This window comes from Balaenoptera physalus, assembly GCF_965194825.1.
Source record: "Balaenoptera physalus genome assembly, chromosome: 2".
In the NCBI taxonomy this organism is placed as follows: Eukaryota; Metazoa; Chordata; class Mammalia; order Artiodactyla; family Balaenopteridae; genus Balaenoptera; species Balaenoptera physalus.
Genome location: NC_138883.1, coordinates 179,472,432 through 179,491,947, shown reverse-complemented (window position 1 = coordinate 179,491,947; position 19,516 = coordinate 179,472,432). Strand labels below are relative to the sequence as shown.

The 19,516-nt window shown below is 42.3% G+C and overlaps 1 protein-coding gene and 1 long non-coding RNA gene across 10 annotated transcripts in view; one reads left to right on the top strand and one right to left on the bottom strand.

The window, feature by feature from the left end:
• The window catches only part of LOC309654645, a 619,568-nt gene that overhangs the window by 200,052 nt on the left and 400,000 nt on the right, over positions 1-19,516 (top strand). The window lies entirely within an intron of this gene.
• ODAD2 (outer dynein arm docking complex subunit 2) overlaps positions 1-19,516 on the bottom strand; it is a 244,256-nt gene that overhangs the window by 119,760 nt on the left and 104,980 nt on the right. For all 9 annotated transcript variants that reach the window (XM_082448931.1, XM_082448929.1, XM_082448930.1 and 6 more), the window contains 2 exons: positions 4,735-4,881; positions 4,136-4,345 (listed from right to left, as the gene is read on the bottom strand). In XM_082448931.1, coding sequence (XP_082305057.1) covers positions 4,136-4,345; positions 4,735-4,881 — 357 coding nt within the window. The remainder of the gene's footprint in view (positions 1-4,135; positions 4,346-4,734; positions 4,882-19,516) is intronic.

Sequence of the window (19,516 nt, the reverse complement as noted above, 5' to 3'; positions counted from 1 at the left end):
CAGGGTTGCCACCAAGCTCCCCTCCCTCAGAAGTACGAATCCTTGAAGAAATTAACTTTCGTGCCACACAGCAGTCAAAGAAACAAACAGAACCTTCGAAACACCTTCCTCCAGATTTGGCAGCTTTTACATTTCCTTCCCACAAGGGATTTAATCCCCCCGCGAGAGTATTTTCTTAATACAGCTCTAACGTTGACATTAGTAAGATTTGTAAAGCTCACCCTCATCCCTGGTATCTCAGAAAAGTAGGCTCCCTAAAGCCAGGAGAACTTTCCGGTGACAGCTGATTGGCCTGAACGCTCTTAAAACCACGAGGCCTCTTTGGAGGACGTGGCCCTCCCCCTGCACTCCCGAAACCAACTAAACCAAACGCACAGCAGCCGGGATCCTTTCTCTTCTCTGCAGTAACCAAAGTCACTGAAGCCCCTGAGGGAGAGGCAGTTTACACGCATCCAGCAGGGTGGCCGGGGAGGAAGTGAAGCCAGCCTTCCCAGAGCTGTCTTAATCCCACGCATAACCGGAGACCAGATCCCATGGATACTGCCCACTTAACCACGGCCACCGTTTAGAAGGCAGGAGCCCGGACTGAGTCACAGATTCCTAACTCCAACCTCCTGCAGAGAGGACACGGATTTGCAGCAGGAGGACACTCATGGTCTAGTTAGTTGTGGCCCAAGGACGGGGTGAGGACGATTTACACGGCTTCCAGGTCACCACCGGGCCCAGGACAGCAAGACAATGGGCTTGAACACAGGGAAGACAGTCTGAAAGTACCTGCCTACGTACTAGTTACTCCCTCATTATCTGTACAAAGTCCAAACTCCGTAGCTCTTGGACAAGACAGTGTGATGCCCACAGTCCTCAACCTTCGTCTCTCACGACTCAGCCCACCTCACCCAAGGTCTGGCCACGTTACACCACTTAGTTTCCAAACATTCAGTGCTGTTTCCCAGCTCTGGGCCTTTACCAACATGGCTTCATCTTCTTTAAACGCTTTTGCCTGATGTGTCTGCCTGATAGATACCTGCTCACCTTTCAAGACTCAAGAAAGGTGACATCTCCTCTCTCCAGCCTCTCTTTTTTTTTTAAAAAAAAAAATTATTTAAAAAAATTTTCTCTCTATCCTAGTTAATTAACTAATTCATTTAAATTTCTAAATTTTTCATTGTAGTTGATTTACAATATTATATTAGTGTCAGTTGTACAACATTCAATAATTCTATAGATTATACTCCATTTAAAGTTATTGTAAAATAAGAGCTATATTTCCCTGTGCCGTACAATATATCCTTGTTGCTTATTTATTTCATACATAGTAGTTTGTACCTTTTAATCCTCTGTATTGTCCCTACCCCCTCCACTCTCCCCAGTGGTAACCACCAGTCTGTTCTCTGTATCTGTGTGTTTGTGTTTTGTTATATTCATTTGTTTCTTGACCCTCCTTCTCCAAGTAGAGTTGACTGATCACTCCCCCTTAGTTCCTCCACTATTCCCAGTACTGACTTCCTCGAAATACCTAATATACTCACCATTATGCTTATATTTTTGCCCAAATCCCCACTGCCCTCACATCCCCACGACCATGAGGCTGTGACATCACTGTGGTCGGGGACATACATTTATTTACATTTATATTTATACTTGTATTCCCACCACCTTGTTCTGTGGATCTACACCTCTGGAGGCATTTGAAATGGTTTTCAGTGAAAGGACCGAATACACTCTACGTACAGAGGAGCACATAAACTGGCCTCGGGACTGATGGCCCTGGACGTGCCGTGCTCCCTGCCTGGGTGCACTCTCCCTGCTTGCTCAGGCGTCACACCTTCTGCCCAGTCTTATCGAGTTGCCCCTCCAGGGCCTGAACGCCGTCTAGGTGCCCAGACCCCACCACCGTGGCCAGTGCCCTCCTGCCTGCTCTGATCCTGCCCTCGGTTCCCTTGCTCCGGGGCCATAATCAGCCCACGGCTTCATCTCTGTACTGTGTGATGTCCTTCATTTCCAGTCTCCATTGGGGACTCTTGCCTGCGTGTCACATACTGCCCTCCCCCACACGTACCCAACCAAAAGTGGATCCCCAGTCCTGGTTGAGAAGTCAGATGTGTTCCCAACCCAGCAATTTCAAGTTTATCCATTAATGGTCTTTCCTGTTCCTAATTTTGCTATTATTTAAAATTAAATTAAAATGTATGTCATTATTTTGATTAGGTGACTGTAACTGTCCAAACTCCAGGCCCCTAAACATGACGCGTAAGATGTCCATAAAAACATATGTTAGGGGCTTCCCTGGTGGCACAGTGGTTGAGAATTCACCTGCCAATGCAGGGGACACGGGTTCGAGCCCTGGTCTGGGAGGATCCCACATGCCGCGGAGTGGCTGGGCCCGTGAGCCACAACTACTGAGCCTGCGCGTCTGGAGCCTGTGCTCCGCAACAAGAGAGGCCACGACAGTGAGAGGCCCGCGCATCGTGATGAAGAGTGGCCCCCGCTTGCCGCAACTAGAGAAAGCCCTCACACAGAAACGAAGACCCAACACAGCCAAAAATAAATTAATTAATTAATTTTTTTAAAAAAAGCCTATTTTAAGAGTTTAAAAAAAACATACGCCAGTGCTCTGTCTTTCATTCTTATGGGAGTAGTTTCAGCGGACAGCCACGTCAGCCTACCATACGATCTCATTATTTAGGCAGGACAATGATAATCCCAGTAATAACGACCTTTTCCCCCCAACGTTTTATTATGAAAATGTTCAAACACACACAAAGGCTGAAAGAATACAGCAACATCCACATACCCACCACCTGGATTCTCTAATTAACATTCTTCCACGTCTGTTTTATCACATAGCTAACTATCTATTCATCCATCTATCCAGCCATAAGTCCACCTTGTTTTTGAGGCAAATGATTATAAGGTATAGTGCTCTACAGATTACAGGTGGATAAAGTGAACACACAGAATCTCTTTCAGTACATTTCTGAACATGTTTCACTGTGTACTTATTCACATTAAATCCATATTAATTCGATAGATAGTTATTAACTGTTTATATGTGTGAGGCCCTGGGCGAGGTGCTGAGGGTGACACTAAGATGAATAAGACACGTCTCTCATCTTCAGGAACTTAAAGTAGGCAAGTGGTGACAATCCAGCGTGATGAAAGCCGGGGCAGCGACTCAAGATCCAGTGAGGATACAAATGCACTTCCATACCGCACTTCATAAAGATCCCTCCTGCTGTGGCAGGGGCCCTGAGCCTACTTTTTTCTGTCAGCGATAGTTACTGAAATAATCATTTTTTCTGAATATAAAAGTAATACACAACAAACTGGCAAATGTAGAAAAGTAGGAAGGAAATTTGGTAGTCATTTCAGAGAAAACCCCTGATGAACGATTTTGCGTATTTATTTCAAGTGATTTTTCTATACTTGTTAGCTCTGGGCTTTAAAAGTTGGGATCATGGCTGTCATCAGTTTTTAATCCTGTTATGATTTTATAGAATATTAAACATTCCATGTTACTGTATAAACTTCCAAAACACAATACTGACAGCTGACAGTGGATGCTTCTTATGGATAGGACGCATATTATTTTACTAACCTCATACTGTAAAACATGCTGTTTTCAGTTGTCACTCCTGTAAGTAGCAATGAGATGAGTAAGTGCCTGCAGCTCTGACTGCCTCCGTGGAGGACACTTCCTCATAGTGAGGTCACCACAGCAGAGGACATGGGCTACCAGACGGTGTTCCACTGCAGAGGGTCTCACCACCCTCTCTTTTTTTCTTTTTTAACTTTTTATTTTATACTGGAGTACAGTTGATTAACCATGTTGTGATAGTTCCGGACTGAGTGAAGTAAGTCACCACCCTCTTACTGACGCTGCCCACACACACGAATGTATCCCTACCTATGGGATACGTAAAAATTACTTCTATTTGTTTAAATTTGTATTTCTTTGAAAAAGGAGGTCGAACATGTTTTTTGGCTACTTGCCAATGTAAATACACAAAAATAATTTTCAAGGACACGTTACACAGAAAGAAGATTCCCACAGCACGCCCGGTGGTTATTTGATGTCCGGGAGGGGCCGGGAAGGACAGCGGGGTGCCCGCCGCCATGAGTGGCACTTACTCACCAGTTTGGTGATGCCCCCGTGGCGTCTCACCGCCCGCCAGGCTCTCCTAAACTTGGCGACGTTCGCAATTGTCTCAGCTGCCAAACATTTCAGGCTCTTATGTGGAGAGTCAAGAATATTAACCATGACGGGCAAGCCCCCAAGGTCAACAATATTACGTCTGATTTGAGGATTACGGCTGATTTCCTTCAGGATTTTTAATGAACCAATCTAAACGAGAAGAAAAAGTTATAGATGAATGGGTGCTTAATGCATAACCAGGGCTATATTTTTAAAAAATTCCAAGCCTACCTAAAATCCTTCCCCAATTAAGTTTTTTAAGGGAACGGTTTCTATTCCCAGGTGTTATACATATTCCCCCCGCATTGTCCTTCAATTAAGTAAACAAACGTTCATCATTTAAGAAGCACATGCTAATGGAAAAGAGCCAGAAGAGAAGGAAGACAAGCAGAGAGTTGACAAGAGCAGCTAATAGCAGAAGCGGGTTGTCAGTAGTAATAAAGAAACAAGCGGCAGGAAGGGCAGACGCGCAGCGCTAAGAAGAGAAGCAGGTGAAGGCGTGAACGAGGCGCCTCATCCACCGTGACCCAGCCACTCACCTTACATTTGACTTCATCTGTCTCAAGTAAATTGATTAAAACTTCAAGGCCTCCAACATCCCTGATCGCCAACTGGCAGGTCTCTTGCGCTAAGTTGAAGTCCTTCATTGAACACAATGCAATCACTGTAGCCGTCTGATTTCCTCCCTGCAAAGACGCAAGGCCACAGGAAGGTTAAATAAGCTCACGCTCCCGTAGAAATTTGCTAAAGGGTGATGAATCCATGAACCGGGAAGTGTGTGTCCCCATACACAGCATGTTCAATTCTTTTAAATTCTCTGAGTGGATTATAATTTGTTAAATGAATCATGCAGAGCTGAAGCACAAGAAAGCCGTGCAGGGCGTCATAAAATATTGCTCCAGTCGAGAGTCACCATGTAAAGGTGGTCTGTCTGCTTTAAACAGCTGCGACATTAGGTGGTATTAGGATATTAAATAGAGCCAGGGGGTGAGCCTTGAGAGATGGTCCGAGGAACGTGAGTTTTATGTGGAGGTAACAGGCAGTCCCTGAACTGTGTACTCTGCAATGCAAACCGTGTCTGAAAATTATTCTTACACATGTACACAGAACAGTCTGGGACAGAGGAAACCTGGGGAAAGCAAAGCCACGTGGGAAGCAGCACAGCCGTCCACGCTGGGACCGACAGTAAGTGGAGTGAGGCCGCGGGGCTGAGAAAGAGAAGGTAGTTCCATTAAACCCGGGGACCGACCGATGGGTGGACTGAAGGAGAAGAAAGACAGTTTCACTGTCGTGAACGAAACACTGGCCCACCAACATGCAAATCAGCGTCTGTTTAGCTAATCACCACAAGTGAAGAGTAGTGGGGAATTGCCTTTTAAAAAAATCCAAGAGATTCAAAAATTTTTAACGATTGATCGGTGAATCAGGCCTGCCAGGAAATTAAATCAGAATTCACTGCAGGAATTCTTAAGCAATGTCCACTGATCATTAACACTTTGAAAATCTTTGAAGAACACAGCATAGTACATATTACTTCTACTGCTATTGAGAGTGGTTGGTAAATAAGAGTCCCCAAAATAGTTCATAAGACACAAAAGCAACATTTCTAATGGAGCCAAGAATAAACTATTTTTGTAAAAGGTGTTCATAAACGACAGCCCTGGATTTCTACCTCAAAACATAGTAGCAATGGCCTCAAATAAACCTCTCTTTTTTGAGGGAAGACACCTTCAAATTATATTTATTATCATTTGCAAATCATTACTTTATATTGCTATATATTACATACATGTGTATGTAGATAGATAAGACTTAGCACAAAAAATGGAAATTATCTTCAAGCTACCCACCCCCTCCTTCATATCACACAAATGCACACATGCCAATCCTTTTGTGAATTCAACACAATGTTTCTTTTAACATAAGAAACTAAAGTGAGATCAGTAGAGGGTGAGCATCAGAAAGTGAAGAAGGAAACGCTTAGGCTCAGACGTCCTACTAACTCCTTTCCAGAACATTCCTTCCACTTCTCTAAAAATGCTATGAGCGCCATTTCTGCTTTCATTCTAACTTTCCCTCTGGGTACTCTAGGCCGTCCTCCATATTCAAGATTAAGTTTAGAATGACAAGAGCCTTAATTTTGTTACTTACATTTAAAACAATAAGTTTTGTTCTTATAGCTTTTAGCATCCTTTTCTCAATATCAAGAGAAATTTCAACACCACCGATTTCCCCACAGTGGGTTTTAAAACATAACGCAATACACCCTCTGTCACTGCTGTCAGACACAGGATCCCACACGCCAGCACCTCTTAGAAAAAGGTAGATATTTTGTAAACCATAAGGAAGAGTCTAAGTGCTAACCATAATTAATTAAGGAAAATAATACATAAAAAAGAAAAGCAAAGAAAATAAGGGCAACAAGTCATTAAACAAGGCTCTTTTTCGGAATTTAAATGGAGAAAGGAGGCAGAAGGATCCTCCCGGGGCACCTGCGGGAACAGAGGTGGGCTCCTACATTAAAGGTTTGAAATGGAAGCCGAGGGCCTCAGGTCGAGAGCGTTCTTGAGACAGTGGCTCCAGACTCAAGCACAAGCAGGAGGCGAGAAGTCGTCCAACAGCACTTCCGCCCCCCCAGGCCACTCCCTGGACAGGCATGCTGTCCTGACATTCGCAGTCGCACGTGACGGAGGACCTTCTTGACCCCTATGCCTGCGTTCTAGCTTCTGTGATGACAGCACTTTTCTACTTAGACACTCAGCACAAGCTTTGCGTCCTAGTTCAAGTGCTTTTCATTTGTCTCTTGTAGACTATTCCCACCTTTTGAGTTTTATTTCATTATTGACACTACAACTGATGACATACATTTTTAAAAGTCATGTAACTGCAGCTGATGCCCGCAAGGTAAGACCCTGTATTTTGCTGAATTATCTCTAGGCCAATGTTGAAGCCAAATGATGGAAAATTTACATTTATCATTAAGAAGTTAGATCCTTATAGAAAAAATATTTTTTTCTGTAAATCATCAGCTTTTTCTGAAAATCTGGAAACATATTCATAGGCTTGTGGGATTTTTTTAGAACAGTTTTTTATGAGGGAAAGTTAGTTTTTCCACATTTCAGGATTTACTTCTACTCTTGTCACTGACCACACTCCCCAAAGGATTATAAATCTTTCAGAATGAATACCAGCGGATGGGAGCCAAAATATTCAATGTACAGAGCCACAAATGTTAGCCAATTGCTATTCTTTAAATACCAGCTATGTCAAAGGATTTTCAAATGTCCGTTCTACTTTGACCAGATGCCATAAACATCTTACTGAAGAGAAGTAGTGCAAATATGCAAATATGCTCCTTTTCAATTAAATCTCCCCTGAGAATGTAATTAGTTGCCAATACTTATTTTCACATTTTATCACGCATTTGCATTTGTGAGGTTTTAAGAGCTGGAGAAAAACGCAGTAAAATATTATTTTACTAGCTTCTGAAGGGTTTTGAAGAATGCTTCCAATAAGCTTTCCTACGTCTTGAATTAATGCAGTTCTTTTGCTAGCTGTCCTCCATCCCCTGCTGCTTCTCAGACATCTCCCGGCTCTACCGGCCTTTGGATATTTTACCAGCTCAGGTTCCTTTCCACGACCAGGAGGTCGACGCTCGTGGTTGCGATCACGCTTCAAACATGCCGCGATCAGACGAATGTTGCTTTCTCTCGCTTTTCTCAAAATTTCTTCTTAAAAGATGAATAGAGGCCATTTTAAAAAATAATGTTTTTCCTGGATTTAAATAAAATCTTTGAAATAAAGAAGTATTACCCTATCCGGTGTATAGAGTAATCCCCTCCCCTTACTGCTGATAAGGAAGAAATAAACATGACTAAGCTGAGATGAAGCACGGATGCAAGAGTAAAACAGGGAGAAAGCTGCCTGAGATCACTTCTGTATTCTTTCATTCAACAAATTTGCTTCCTATTTACTTAACTATTTGCCGAGTCCGATGCCAGGCCCTAGAGACATCCTGGTAAACAAAAACAGACGTGGTCTTTGCTTTTATGGAGCTCACAGTTCGGCGGAGAAGAACGATTTTAATTTTTTAAAGCCCATCCCAATAAATGGAAGTTTTAAGTCCAAGAGGTGCCATAAGGGAGAGGGGCAGAGGGCCAGGGAAACCCACAACGGGGGCTTTAACTGGGCCGGGGCGTCAGGTAAGTTTCGCCGGAGGAGAGAAGCCTGGGCGGAGGTCTGGACACAGAGCGGGAGGCGGCCGGCGTGATGGAAGGCCGCAGTCAAAGGAGTGGCGCGGCCACATGGGTGAGGCCAGGAGCAGGCCGGCGGCCGAGGTGAGCTGACAGGCCAGGTGGGCCACACGACCTGCTGGGCCAGAGGCCAGGCTGAGCACTTTCGCCTTTAGTTCACAACAGACAGAAAACGTTCAAGGGTGGTTGGCCTGGGGCGAAGGAGAGGGCTACCGGGAGCCGACTACATTCCTACAGATCCCTGTGGCTGCAGAGGCCCCTGGCTGGAGCCGGCCGGCGTGGACAGGTGAGACCACTCAGATTACTGCAGGAATCCGGAGCAGGGGACAGGGGGCTGGCAGGCCGAGGGGACCCATCATGTGTTCGAGTAACTCGGTTCCGAAAAGGGTGCCAGAAGCTAGGAGACGGCAGTGTGATGGCAAGCACGCTCACAGGGCCGTCCTTCTGGGCGTCCTGTCGGACCCAGTGAGACAGGATGGCAGGCAGAGGTGCGATGGGGGACAGAGGTCTCCTTCCCCTGTTCCCCACTGTCTGCAGTCAGGGGGCAGCGGGTGAGACCCGGTGAGGGGACACAGCCATCACAGCCGTCCAGCTGGCTTTCAGTGTTCTCAGCATTTTTTCCTCCAAACATGCCACTCATAGAGCAAGAGCCATGAACCCTGCCAACGGCTGTTCATTAATGATGACAGAGGGGCTGGCGCCCAGCGCAGAGCTTGGCTCGGAGATGCGCTTCATCCCTCAGGAGTAGAAATGGTAGAGTCAGAGCTCCAAGTGAGTGGCATAGAACCACGTAAGTCAAGCTAGTAAAATATATTGCTTTGCCTTCGGTTTACGTGCAAGCCAATTTTAGGCTGATAATTCAGCACTCATAAACCTAGGGCTCAAGAGATGAGACCAGAAGGAAACTCCAAGGAAAAAGAGAAGATACTGTTCCAGAAGAAAAAAGAAATTAGACTCAGATTGTTGGACTGCAGGCTTGCTAAGAATTTTTTTTTTTTTTTTTAAATCAGGACTGGGTAAGGAACAATTCAAGGATTCCCTACACATTCTTTTTAAACCACCACGGAACGTATGGAACATTTACAGAGACTGATGATCTACTGGAATGTTACGGCAATGATGAAAAATTGGTAGGAAATACAATAGCCTTTCTAAAAAGATTCAGAAGAATGAACTGAATAATTATGATAATTAATAAAAATATCTCAGTAAAGTGACTGGATACGAGGGTAACTGGATATTCAAAAATGAGTAACTCTCCATACACTAAGAATAACAAATCAAAATATGTAATTTGAAAAAAGTTCCCATCCCAGTATTGGCAAAATAATAATAGTAAAAATATCTATGAGTGAATCTCACAAGAAATGTGTTGTAAATATATGGGGGAAAAGCTATTAAGTTTTACTGAAGTATATAAAAGATTAAATAAATGAATGGTCATACCATGTTCCTGAATAGGATAATTCAATGTTATTAAAATTGCAATTTATCCAGAAATAATTTACAAATTAATGTAAGCCAACCAAAATCCCAACAGCATTTTTTAGATTTTTTTAAAATTTGATTCTCAAGATGATCTGGAATGGAAAATATGCAAAAAGTAATTTAAAATATTTTAAGAAAACTCTCTGGCCAATCAAATATTAAAATATACCAAAGCTATAGTAATTAAACAGCATGGGAACATCCAAATAAATCAATGTAACAGAGAAAGATCTGGAAACAAGCTCTTACAAATGAAATGACAATATTTGATAAAAGTAGCATCTCCAATCACTGGAGGAAAGAATTGGGGAGCCAGTCATCTGGCTTTGACATATGATAAGCGGAGAGGAATTATTTGCACATAAAAAACAAAGGATTAATTTGCATCAAGGATCAAAAGACAAACAACCACATAGGAAAATAGGCAAGGTATACAATACAATGGCTACTTGATGTATGAAAAAATTTATGAACCTCACTAGCAATGAGGAATAGGTAAATTCACATAAGATACATTTTCCCCCTATTAAACAAACAAACAAAAAAAGACTGCAGATTAGAATTTGTAACAGTTAATCTCAATCCTAGGTGAGCAACTTTAATACCCTGGGGAGATTTTAAAGACCATCAATGCCCAGACCCCATTCCAAACCAATTCAATTAAAACGTCCATGAATGTACCTGGGCACCAGGGTCTTTGTTTTGTTTTTAAGAGCCGGGCTGATTTCACTCTGTATCTGAGGTTAAAACCTTTGGTATATTACTGACAGAGTGTAAACTGATGCTTGCTTTCTTTAGGGAGTATCAAAAAATTTTTTACATAAACCAAGCTTGGTTGATCACTTTTCACTATTTCCCTCTGAAATAAAAAAAAAAAAAAATTAATGCAGTACTTAGACTTTACTGTGCATATATTCTTTTTTTTTAACACAGCTCTACTGAGGTATAATTGATATACAAAAATACTGCACATATTTGATGTATACAATTTGATGAGTGTGAACATATGCACATACCTGTGAAACCATGACCACAATCAAGACAATAAACATACCCCGCACCTCCCAAAGTTTCTTTATACCTCCCCCTTTTTTGTCTGTTAATAACACTTATCGTGAGATCTGCCCTCTTAAATTTTTTAAGTGCACAAACAGCATTATTAACTATAGGTACTGTGTTGTATGGCAGATCTAGAGCTTATTCATCTTGCACGACTGACCTTTTATACCCATTGAACAACTGCCCATTAGAACTATCAACATTCGAAATGTGCCTACTCTTTGACCCAAGCAGTTCCATTTCAAAGAATCCATCCTACGGAAATAGTGCACATATCCAAAGCATATGTAAAAATATTTGCTGCAGCACTGTTGTAATTACATGATTTGGGGAGACAACCTAAAAACTTATCAATAAGGGAACTGTTAAATAAATTACTGATTTATGTATAATGAAATACTATGGAGAAATTAAAAGGAGTAAGGCTGATATGAAAGATCACCAAGACAGAGCATTAAACACAAAAGGTACAATGTAGAATCACAGTCTGACTTCACTTTATGTATAAAAATCACATATGTGTATGTATACAAACAAACATGTGGAAGGGGGCTTTCACTTTTATTCCTTTGCATGGCTTAAATAATTACAATGAGCATATGTTAATGCATTATGTTATAATACTTTAATATTTTAAATACAGAGGAGAGTAAAGGGTGGACCAGAAGAGGAACACAAGCTTCCGTGACACTCTGCGTGTCACAGAAATATCAGGAGGCCACAGCCAGCCAGACCAAGAGCTGGGTTAGGATCTACAGCGCTTGTCAGCAGGAATCTCAAAGGCCAGCGGACCAAAAAGGGACAAAAGATTTATAGACATATATAAAATGAAACATCATTTATACCAAATCTGGTACCTCTCACTCCTCGACCCTTATACTTAGAAATTCTTCAGCATGCAAACTTCTGTAACAGGACTTGAATATGTGTTTTGAAAACAAAAAGTAAAGCAGCCTAGTGCGTTATATAAATTGGGAACTAGGCAAAGCTTCTTTTCTCTATTTAGCCTCTCAAATAAATTTGGGGGGAAAGCATGCTTCGAGGAATAAAAACTATTTTTGTTGCAAATACATCAGGCAACAAATTCCCTGAAAAGATCTATTACATTTTCAGATCATTACATTAAATTGCCTTAGATATCAACATTCTTTATAGTCAGAAATCTTAATGAGTAGCTAGACAGCAGTGAGAAGGCTCTAATTATGCTCTGGCTGGACTAGTTAGTAGTATGTGTCCATGAAGAAGTGAATGGAGTTAAAGCTTAAGAGCCCTTCCCAGAGATTTTTCATACTGTCATTTTTCAGTAGTTAAGCTGGTGTGGTCGTATAATGCTGGCTAGGGGAGGTATACACTGTTACGATTCGATAGTGTATGCATCATAATCATCTAATTATCTTTGCTTTTTGTCTACTTCTCTTTATTTATGATAGCCAAGAGGCAAAGCGAGTTTAAAGCTCAGAACTGAAAACAAGTTACTGTTGTATTTGTGGAGCATGGATTCCCCTTTGGAGATGAGGCCCTCCATCACTCCCACCATCTCCTCTGTAATCAAAATAAAAGAGGCCTAACCTTTCCTAGTGGGCATTATAAACATACAAGTCACACACATCTGAATAAGTAAAATTCTTATTTAAGAAAATGTAAGGCGCTTCCCTGGTGGCGCAGTGGTTGAGAATCTGCCTGCCAATGCAGGGGACACGGGTTCGAGCCCTGGTCTGGGAGGATCCCACATGCCGCGGAGCGACTGGGCCCGTGAGCCACAGCTACTGAGCCTGCGCGTCTGGAGCCTGTGCTCCGCAACAAGAGAGGCCGCGACAGTGAGAGGCCCGCGCACCGCGATGAAGAGTGGCCCCCGCTTGCCGCAACTAGAGAAAGCCCTCGCACAGAAACGAAGACCCAACACAGCCAAAAATAAATAAATAAATAAATAAATAATTTAAAAAAAAAGAAAATGTAAGTGCAGACTCTACTGAGTAGAAATTTCATTGGAAGATGGAATTTAAATATCTTCTGATTAGTAACAGGTAATTTTTTTTCAGTACAAAAGTCCTCCTACTCTTTTTGTCTTAGAGACTATTTTTTAAATTAACTACATCAGTGTAACAACATATGTATTAACTTAAAGATTGTTTCTCAGGAAAGTGGTTCTAATTTTTCTTTTTAACTACTGGAGTTCATCTGGCTGCATAAGCAGTAACCATTGTTTTCCATTTTTGAAAGATTCTTCTTAACAATAATAATACTGCACTATCACATTCTTCTCCATCTCTTTAAGTAAACACCTAGTGCACTCTGCTACTGCCTCCCAAAACTGAATGCTGAATTCCTTTGTGAAGAAGTGCTCCATGTGTAACTAGCCTCTGACTCAAACAGCAGAGAAAATAGGAATGTTCAACAGTGAGGCCTTCAGGCCCCCTGGGCCCTGAATTTCTGGACAGAGGGACAGAATAACCAGACAACGAGCAATAAGCCGAGGCCCCTGGACGCCTTCCCGGCTCACAGCCACCTTCTGTATGGCCTGAAGCAACGTATTTCTCAGCTTTTCCACCAACGAAACAGGGATCACGCTACCTGCCACTCCATACCCCAAACCCAAGTAATGGGAAAGCAATTAATTAACTGTAGTTGATTGCGAAGTACATCAAATTCCTCTGATGAAAAACCATATAACTCCCAATTACCACTTAGAAGAACCCCTTAACCAATTAAGGTCGTGTGTGTGTGTGCGTGCGTGTGTGTGTGCGTGTGTGCGTGTGTGTGTGCGTGTTTTCATCAGTTCGTGGAAGATCATGAAGGAACCGAGCCCCACGAAAGCAGTCTTTAACAAAGGTTGTCAAGTCTGAAAATGTCTTTGCCAAGACTGCCCCTGCAGAGAGGAAATCCAAAACGTTCCAGGAAGGGAGCCTGGAAAGTCTCTTCAGAAGCCTCCAGGGATTCCTGATGTGACTGTCCTCTAGATGTCACTCTGAAGTAGAGCCCTGTCACTGCTGAGCTGGGGGCACCACCAAGCACCTTTGCTTCTCACGGCCTGAGAATTCTGAGTTTGTGGATACGTAACAGAAGAAGAAATAGCAAGATCCCTGGCTCACGTGAAAGGCGAAATCAACACAGGTTGGATCACACAGTATAAATCAGTGAGGCAGCACCCCTCACCAACACATGGTGGACGGGGGGAGAGGATTAATATGTGACGCCCCTGCCACCGTGACCATAAGCTGTCACTCAGCAGTCCACGCCAGCCACTCTCCACTGACGGACCTGGGTTCAGATAACATCATCACCCCTCTAGAACTTGAAAACAAAGTTTGCCCCAATATCATACTCCAGGCTGATACCACGTTTCTGAATTTACATTAAAAAGCCCATCTTTCCCCAGTCTTCATACCTGGCCTTCCCAGTGTTAGCGTGTAGGAACATTCAGCTGGAGGGAAAATTACTTTAAAAGTAAACGTTTTTCTCTTTTTGCTTCAAACTTTCCTAACTATTTATCTTCCTTTAATCTTTTTAATCCACTAACTGGTTGCATAAAATTACCAAATAAGATGTTACTTTCTTTAAGATTAAACAAAAAAAAGCAAATGAAGCAATCTACTTATAAGATGGCAAACTAATATTTAAAGAAAGACTGCCCATTTAACATAAATATTTTGATCCATAAACACTGCCTTAGTTGTATGTGCTAGCTCAAGGGAGAGACAGCTACTTTCTGATGAGCTTTTCAGAGGTTACGTTCAATCATGAATTAAAAAAACCACAAACATGCCCACCTGCTCCACACTCCTTCCTAAGCCTTTCATTCCTCTGGGTCCCAAAATGGTAGCCCCATTTCTAATGAATAATTGGAGCTTCCATCCTTTATTTCCAACTATTGTACAGGCCTTTCTATTTGGACATTTCACTGTCTTCACACTTAAGCTGCCCCAAACCAGACCCCCCTCACAAACTGGCCGGCCTTCTCTCTTGGCCATTTCTTGGCTGCTCCCAAGGACACTGCCCTATTCCAAGTCCCCAACACACTCTATCAGGGCAACACGTCACTGGCTTCTGGTCTTCTCACTGGGATTCATTTTGCAAACCACCTGCTGCTGAACTCAGCTTTCTAAATGAATGCTTTCATCTTCCTGCTTCCCCAGGTGAGGAGGAGGTACACCTGGGGAAGTGGCCCTGGGGATGAACCCTGGATTCCTCCATTACTGCAGCAAGTACTCAGGAATAAGCCCAGCCGAACGATAACATTATCCCAGCTGAGCCTGGAGCTGCCGGTGCAGATAGCTTATCCTCAAGTAACAGCCCTAAGAAATGCCTAGAGGGGAGATAAAGCATGATTCTAGACCCAGCCTCTGAGATGCCTTCAAACTGCCTAAAAGCTCACCAACCATTTTCTAGTCTCCTCAATTTTCTCTTGGATTTCCTGATCCTATAGTGTTAAATTCCATACGCAATCTACCTTCAACATAGAAACGGATTCCCACAGGCTTTCAACTATGGGTCCAGAGATTCATTCTTCAGTTTAAGGGTACTTACACTAAGGTGCATGAAATGCAGATCTACTTATAATTATGACCTTTCAACATTTTATCTCGTGTTACTAAAGAGTACCTATTTACATTAATAATAATATTACAATACTTGTGATGAAGAAATCCACCATTTCCAAACAACAAAAAATCCTCCAACTCTCCTCCTATTTCACAAAGGGGTTCTATACATTTCTGATTTAGAAGTGAGTGAAACTTACTGTATTTTTAGAGAGACTCACAGTATTAGTGTGGGGTGCACGCCTTAACAACTGTCTCGCCCAATCGCTGGGATGGATACAAAGCAAAATATTTTCATTGCAAGATTCTGAAGCAACCATGGACAGGGGAGAGAATAATATCCACAGAAAGCGGGCAAATGCAGCAAGGAAACAGTATGTCTACAAGGAGAAGGGGGGCAGGGGAAGGAGGAGAAAGGGGAGGAGGAGAAGGTGGGGAAAGACATCAACAGCAGAGGGAACAGAACGACTCAGGCTCAGAGGCAGGAAAAGCTGTTCTGAAGGACCTGAGAGTGAAGGACAGCCTGGCCCCTCGGGAGCCTTGTTCTGTCACCGTCCCTCCTGAGCAGAGGATGGACAGTCCTGTGTTTACTAGCAAGACACCCTGCAAGACACAGGAATGAGTTTAGTACGGTCTCTCCACTCAAGGAGCAGCTGATAAGACAGACAAGCTGTACTGTGAAAAGTAGCAGAAGGTAAGCGCAGAAGGCAGCGGAATAAGGAGTTTACTACTTCATTCAGAATTAGGGTACAGAGTCATCGGCTGTGCGGGGAAACAGAGGTTGGAAGGTTGGTGAGTAAAAATGCAGAGTATCCATTAGTTTAAAAATTAAATTGTGTCCTAAAACTCCAGATTAAAAGCATATATACAGATGCAAAACTTGCAAGTTGAAATGAACGTATGTCAAAGCCAAATAATTGAAGACTAAGTCCCTTTATGGTATGCCAAGACCTGAGCTCATAGCTCTGGATAAATACGAAGCTGGGTCATTCATCAACTTGTTTGGGTATTAATGAACGCATCAAAATTTTTCAACAATCACAGACATTGCTGCACTTGGAAAATGGTAAGTGGAGATTCAGGTCAACGTGAAGGTTCCTCTGCTGGTTGAAATCTACATTTAAGGCATAATTTTGTAAATTACAATGTCAGGTGTATTATTTTGAGATTACCTAGAGACATTCAATTTTGCATTTCATAGACTTTTCACATCCTTTTGTGTCTCCATAGAAAAACATTTATCTGTGTTGAAAATCCTGAAATCATCGGTAGATATACTTTTTCTTTTATTGGCTATGTTAAGAATATTTACCTGTGGGAACTATAATAATTCCAAGCAATTTACTGTCTGGCCAAAAGTATCACATTTGCACACGATTTACTGATGGGTAACTTGTGCAAGCTTGAGTAGCACTTCATCAACATAGGCTTTCCTCAGCTGTTCTGGGACAGCACCAGTGCATCCCTTTTTGACCCACCATTATATGGATTTATCCTAAATAGCTGAAAAACGCAAGGCCGTGATTCAATAATGAGACCACCACGAGACACTCTTAGCCGTGTTCACGGGGAGGGTACTGTGGAGAATGCTTCGCACCACCTACCCACTGTCTGCCCCATTAAGTCCTCGGGGAGGAAATTCTTTCTGCTCTTAGCACCAGGATCAGTTACACCCACTGGCAAGCGGGCTGTTTTTACCTTATGGTGGAAAGAGTCCCTCACTGTATTAACTCACTGTCTTTCTGCCTTTTACTGGTTGCTAGAACCTTAAAGCAAAAGCTGAGGACCACCTGTGCGGGTGGTAAAGACTCCCCGCCTTACGCTGTCTATAATAACAGTATGCAACAGAAACAATTACCATTGCCAACAGGTGCTGAGCCCCTGGTGCTAAAGCACTTATGTGTGTCAGGTTTCATTTAATATTCATAATAATCCTAAAATGCAGGCTCTTTTATTTTGCCATCTTGACCCATGAGGAAACCAAAGCTTACAGAGGTCCGCCAGCATCCCAAGGCCGCTGAGCCAGTGTGTGGCAGAAACCCGGCTCAGCTGAAGTCTTTCCGACACTGAAGGTCGCGCCTCTCACTGCTCCATCATTCTGCCTCCTGGCCTGCCTGATGCTTCTGCCCCCTCTGACTCTTTATTTCCTTTTACTAATGAAATAAAGTCAACAGACCAAAATTCTTTGCATAAACACCAGGGCTCTTCCAGAGGCCATGTCCGAGCCCCAGTGCCTGTCTGGCTCAAGTGCTGGGTGGCAGAGATCTCTGCTGCCAGTTTTTCCCCAGAGGACACGCTCTTCATGAGTAGAGGCTACGGGCAGCCCTGTGGCTCGGGAAAGGTCAGGCGGGTCTCCTGAGTCTGGACACTGCTGCCGTGTGTGCTGGGCTGGCCGCTGTGCTGACTGGGGTGTCTGTGCACAAAGACCCCCGCCAAGGCCGGGGCAGGGTCATGGGGATGGAACGCCAGCCTATGCTCCATACGAGTGTTTCCAAATTCTGGCAGATACGAATCTTCCAGATTCCGGAAGGAGAAATTGGAATTCCCAGAAATTCTCAGGAATTCCTGAAACCATGCTATTTCATATTTGTTCCTAAATTTTATTTACATGTTACTAAATAATAATGATGACCATAACAGTAAACTATTTCCATAATAAACAAGGAATCATTTATTTATGATAGAGATGCTAAAAATTTCAGAGGTTTTCTGTAAAAAAAAAATCTCTATATATTGCAATAACATGTAAAAATGATCTCCACCTGTTATCTGGTAACAGAAAACATTAGGAGAACATTAACACAAAATAAATGCTAAATAAAAGCCATTTTAAAAATTGAAAGATGGCATTAAAATATTTATCATTTATAAGATATTCTTAAAATACAATTTTAAAATATACAAAGCATTAATTGTCCTATCCAATAGTCTTGATTTTTGTTTCAGGACAAATATGCCAGATGTTAAAAAATTTTTCTTTCATTTTGCACTGACATTGGTCAAATTGTTGACAGGCTTCCAAAAGCATAGCCAACTTAGGCATTAGGGTTTGCATTATATATGCTCATTTCCTTTTTTAATGATGGAAATATTTTATCTGCCTGCCCTGATTCTGGTTGGGCCATTGAGATCTATGTTGTTTCTGCTAATTCAGATTTCAGATCACCTTCTGGTCTCATGATGCAGTGTTGCACAACCCACATTCACATCTTCCTCTCTTTGCATTTCTTATGTTAAATTACTTGGAAAGAACAAATTGTAATACATAATATATACAATATAGTGAATATTCAAACACAAAACAATGCCCGGGTACATCCAAATGACGTACCATTCAGATCTCCTAGCAAGCTCACCAAGGCTACAGAGAATCACAGGCCAAAATTTCAAATTTAACGACTTACTTTGCTTTACAAATTTGTTATCTCTTAGAACACCACTAATAGGACTTGTATAAAGTATATGATGCATATTAGCGGATCATTTATTTTGGCAAGAATGACTTTCACGTACACAGTATTTAGAGCACGGCAGCAGCTACAAGCGAGGCTGACCGCCTGGGCTGTGACCACTTCACTCTCCCTGGTTCCTGTCCTGATGCCTGGAAATGTCTACCTTCACCTTTGATTCTACTGCCAGAATTTTCTTTTTTTTAAAACTTTATTGAGGCATAACTGGCAAATATAATTGTATCTGATGTGTACAATGTGCTGATTTGATACCCACGTAAACTGTGGAATGATTACCGAGATAATCAACTGGTCTTGCTCTCCATGATGTCAGTAGATTTCTCTGAACCAGTAATATCTTCAGGAAGATTGTTAAATTTCAATTGTCATATTTTAATTCTAACTTTCCATTTTCCCAATTTCTTGACTAATTTTTTTGGGATTCAGGATTCAGGAAAACATAAAAAACTTTTTCTGAGAAGTGCTGAGAGTTGCCGCTGAGACTGTGTCCAACAGGCAAGCGGGCATATTTTT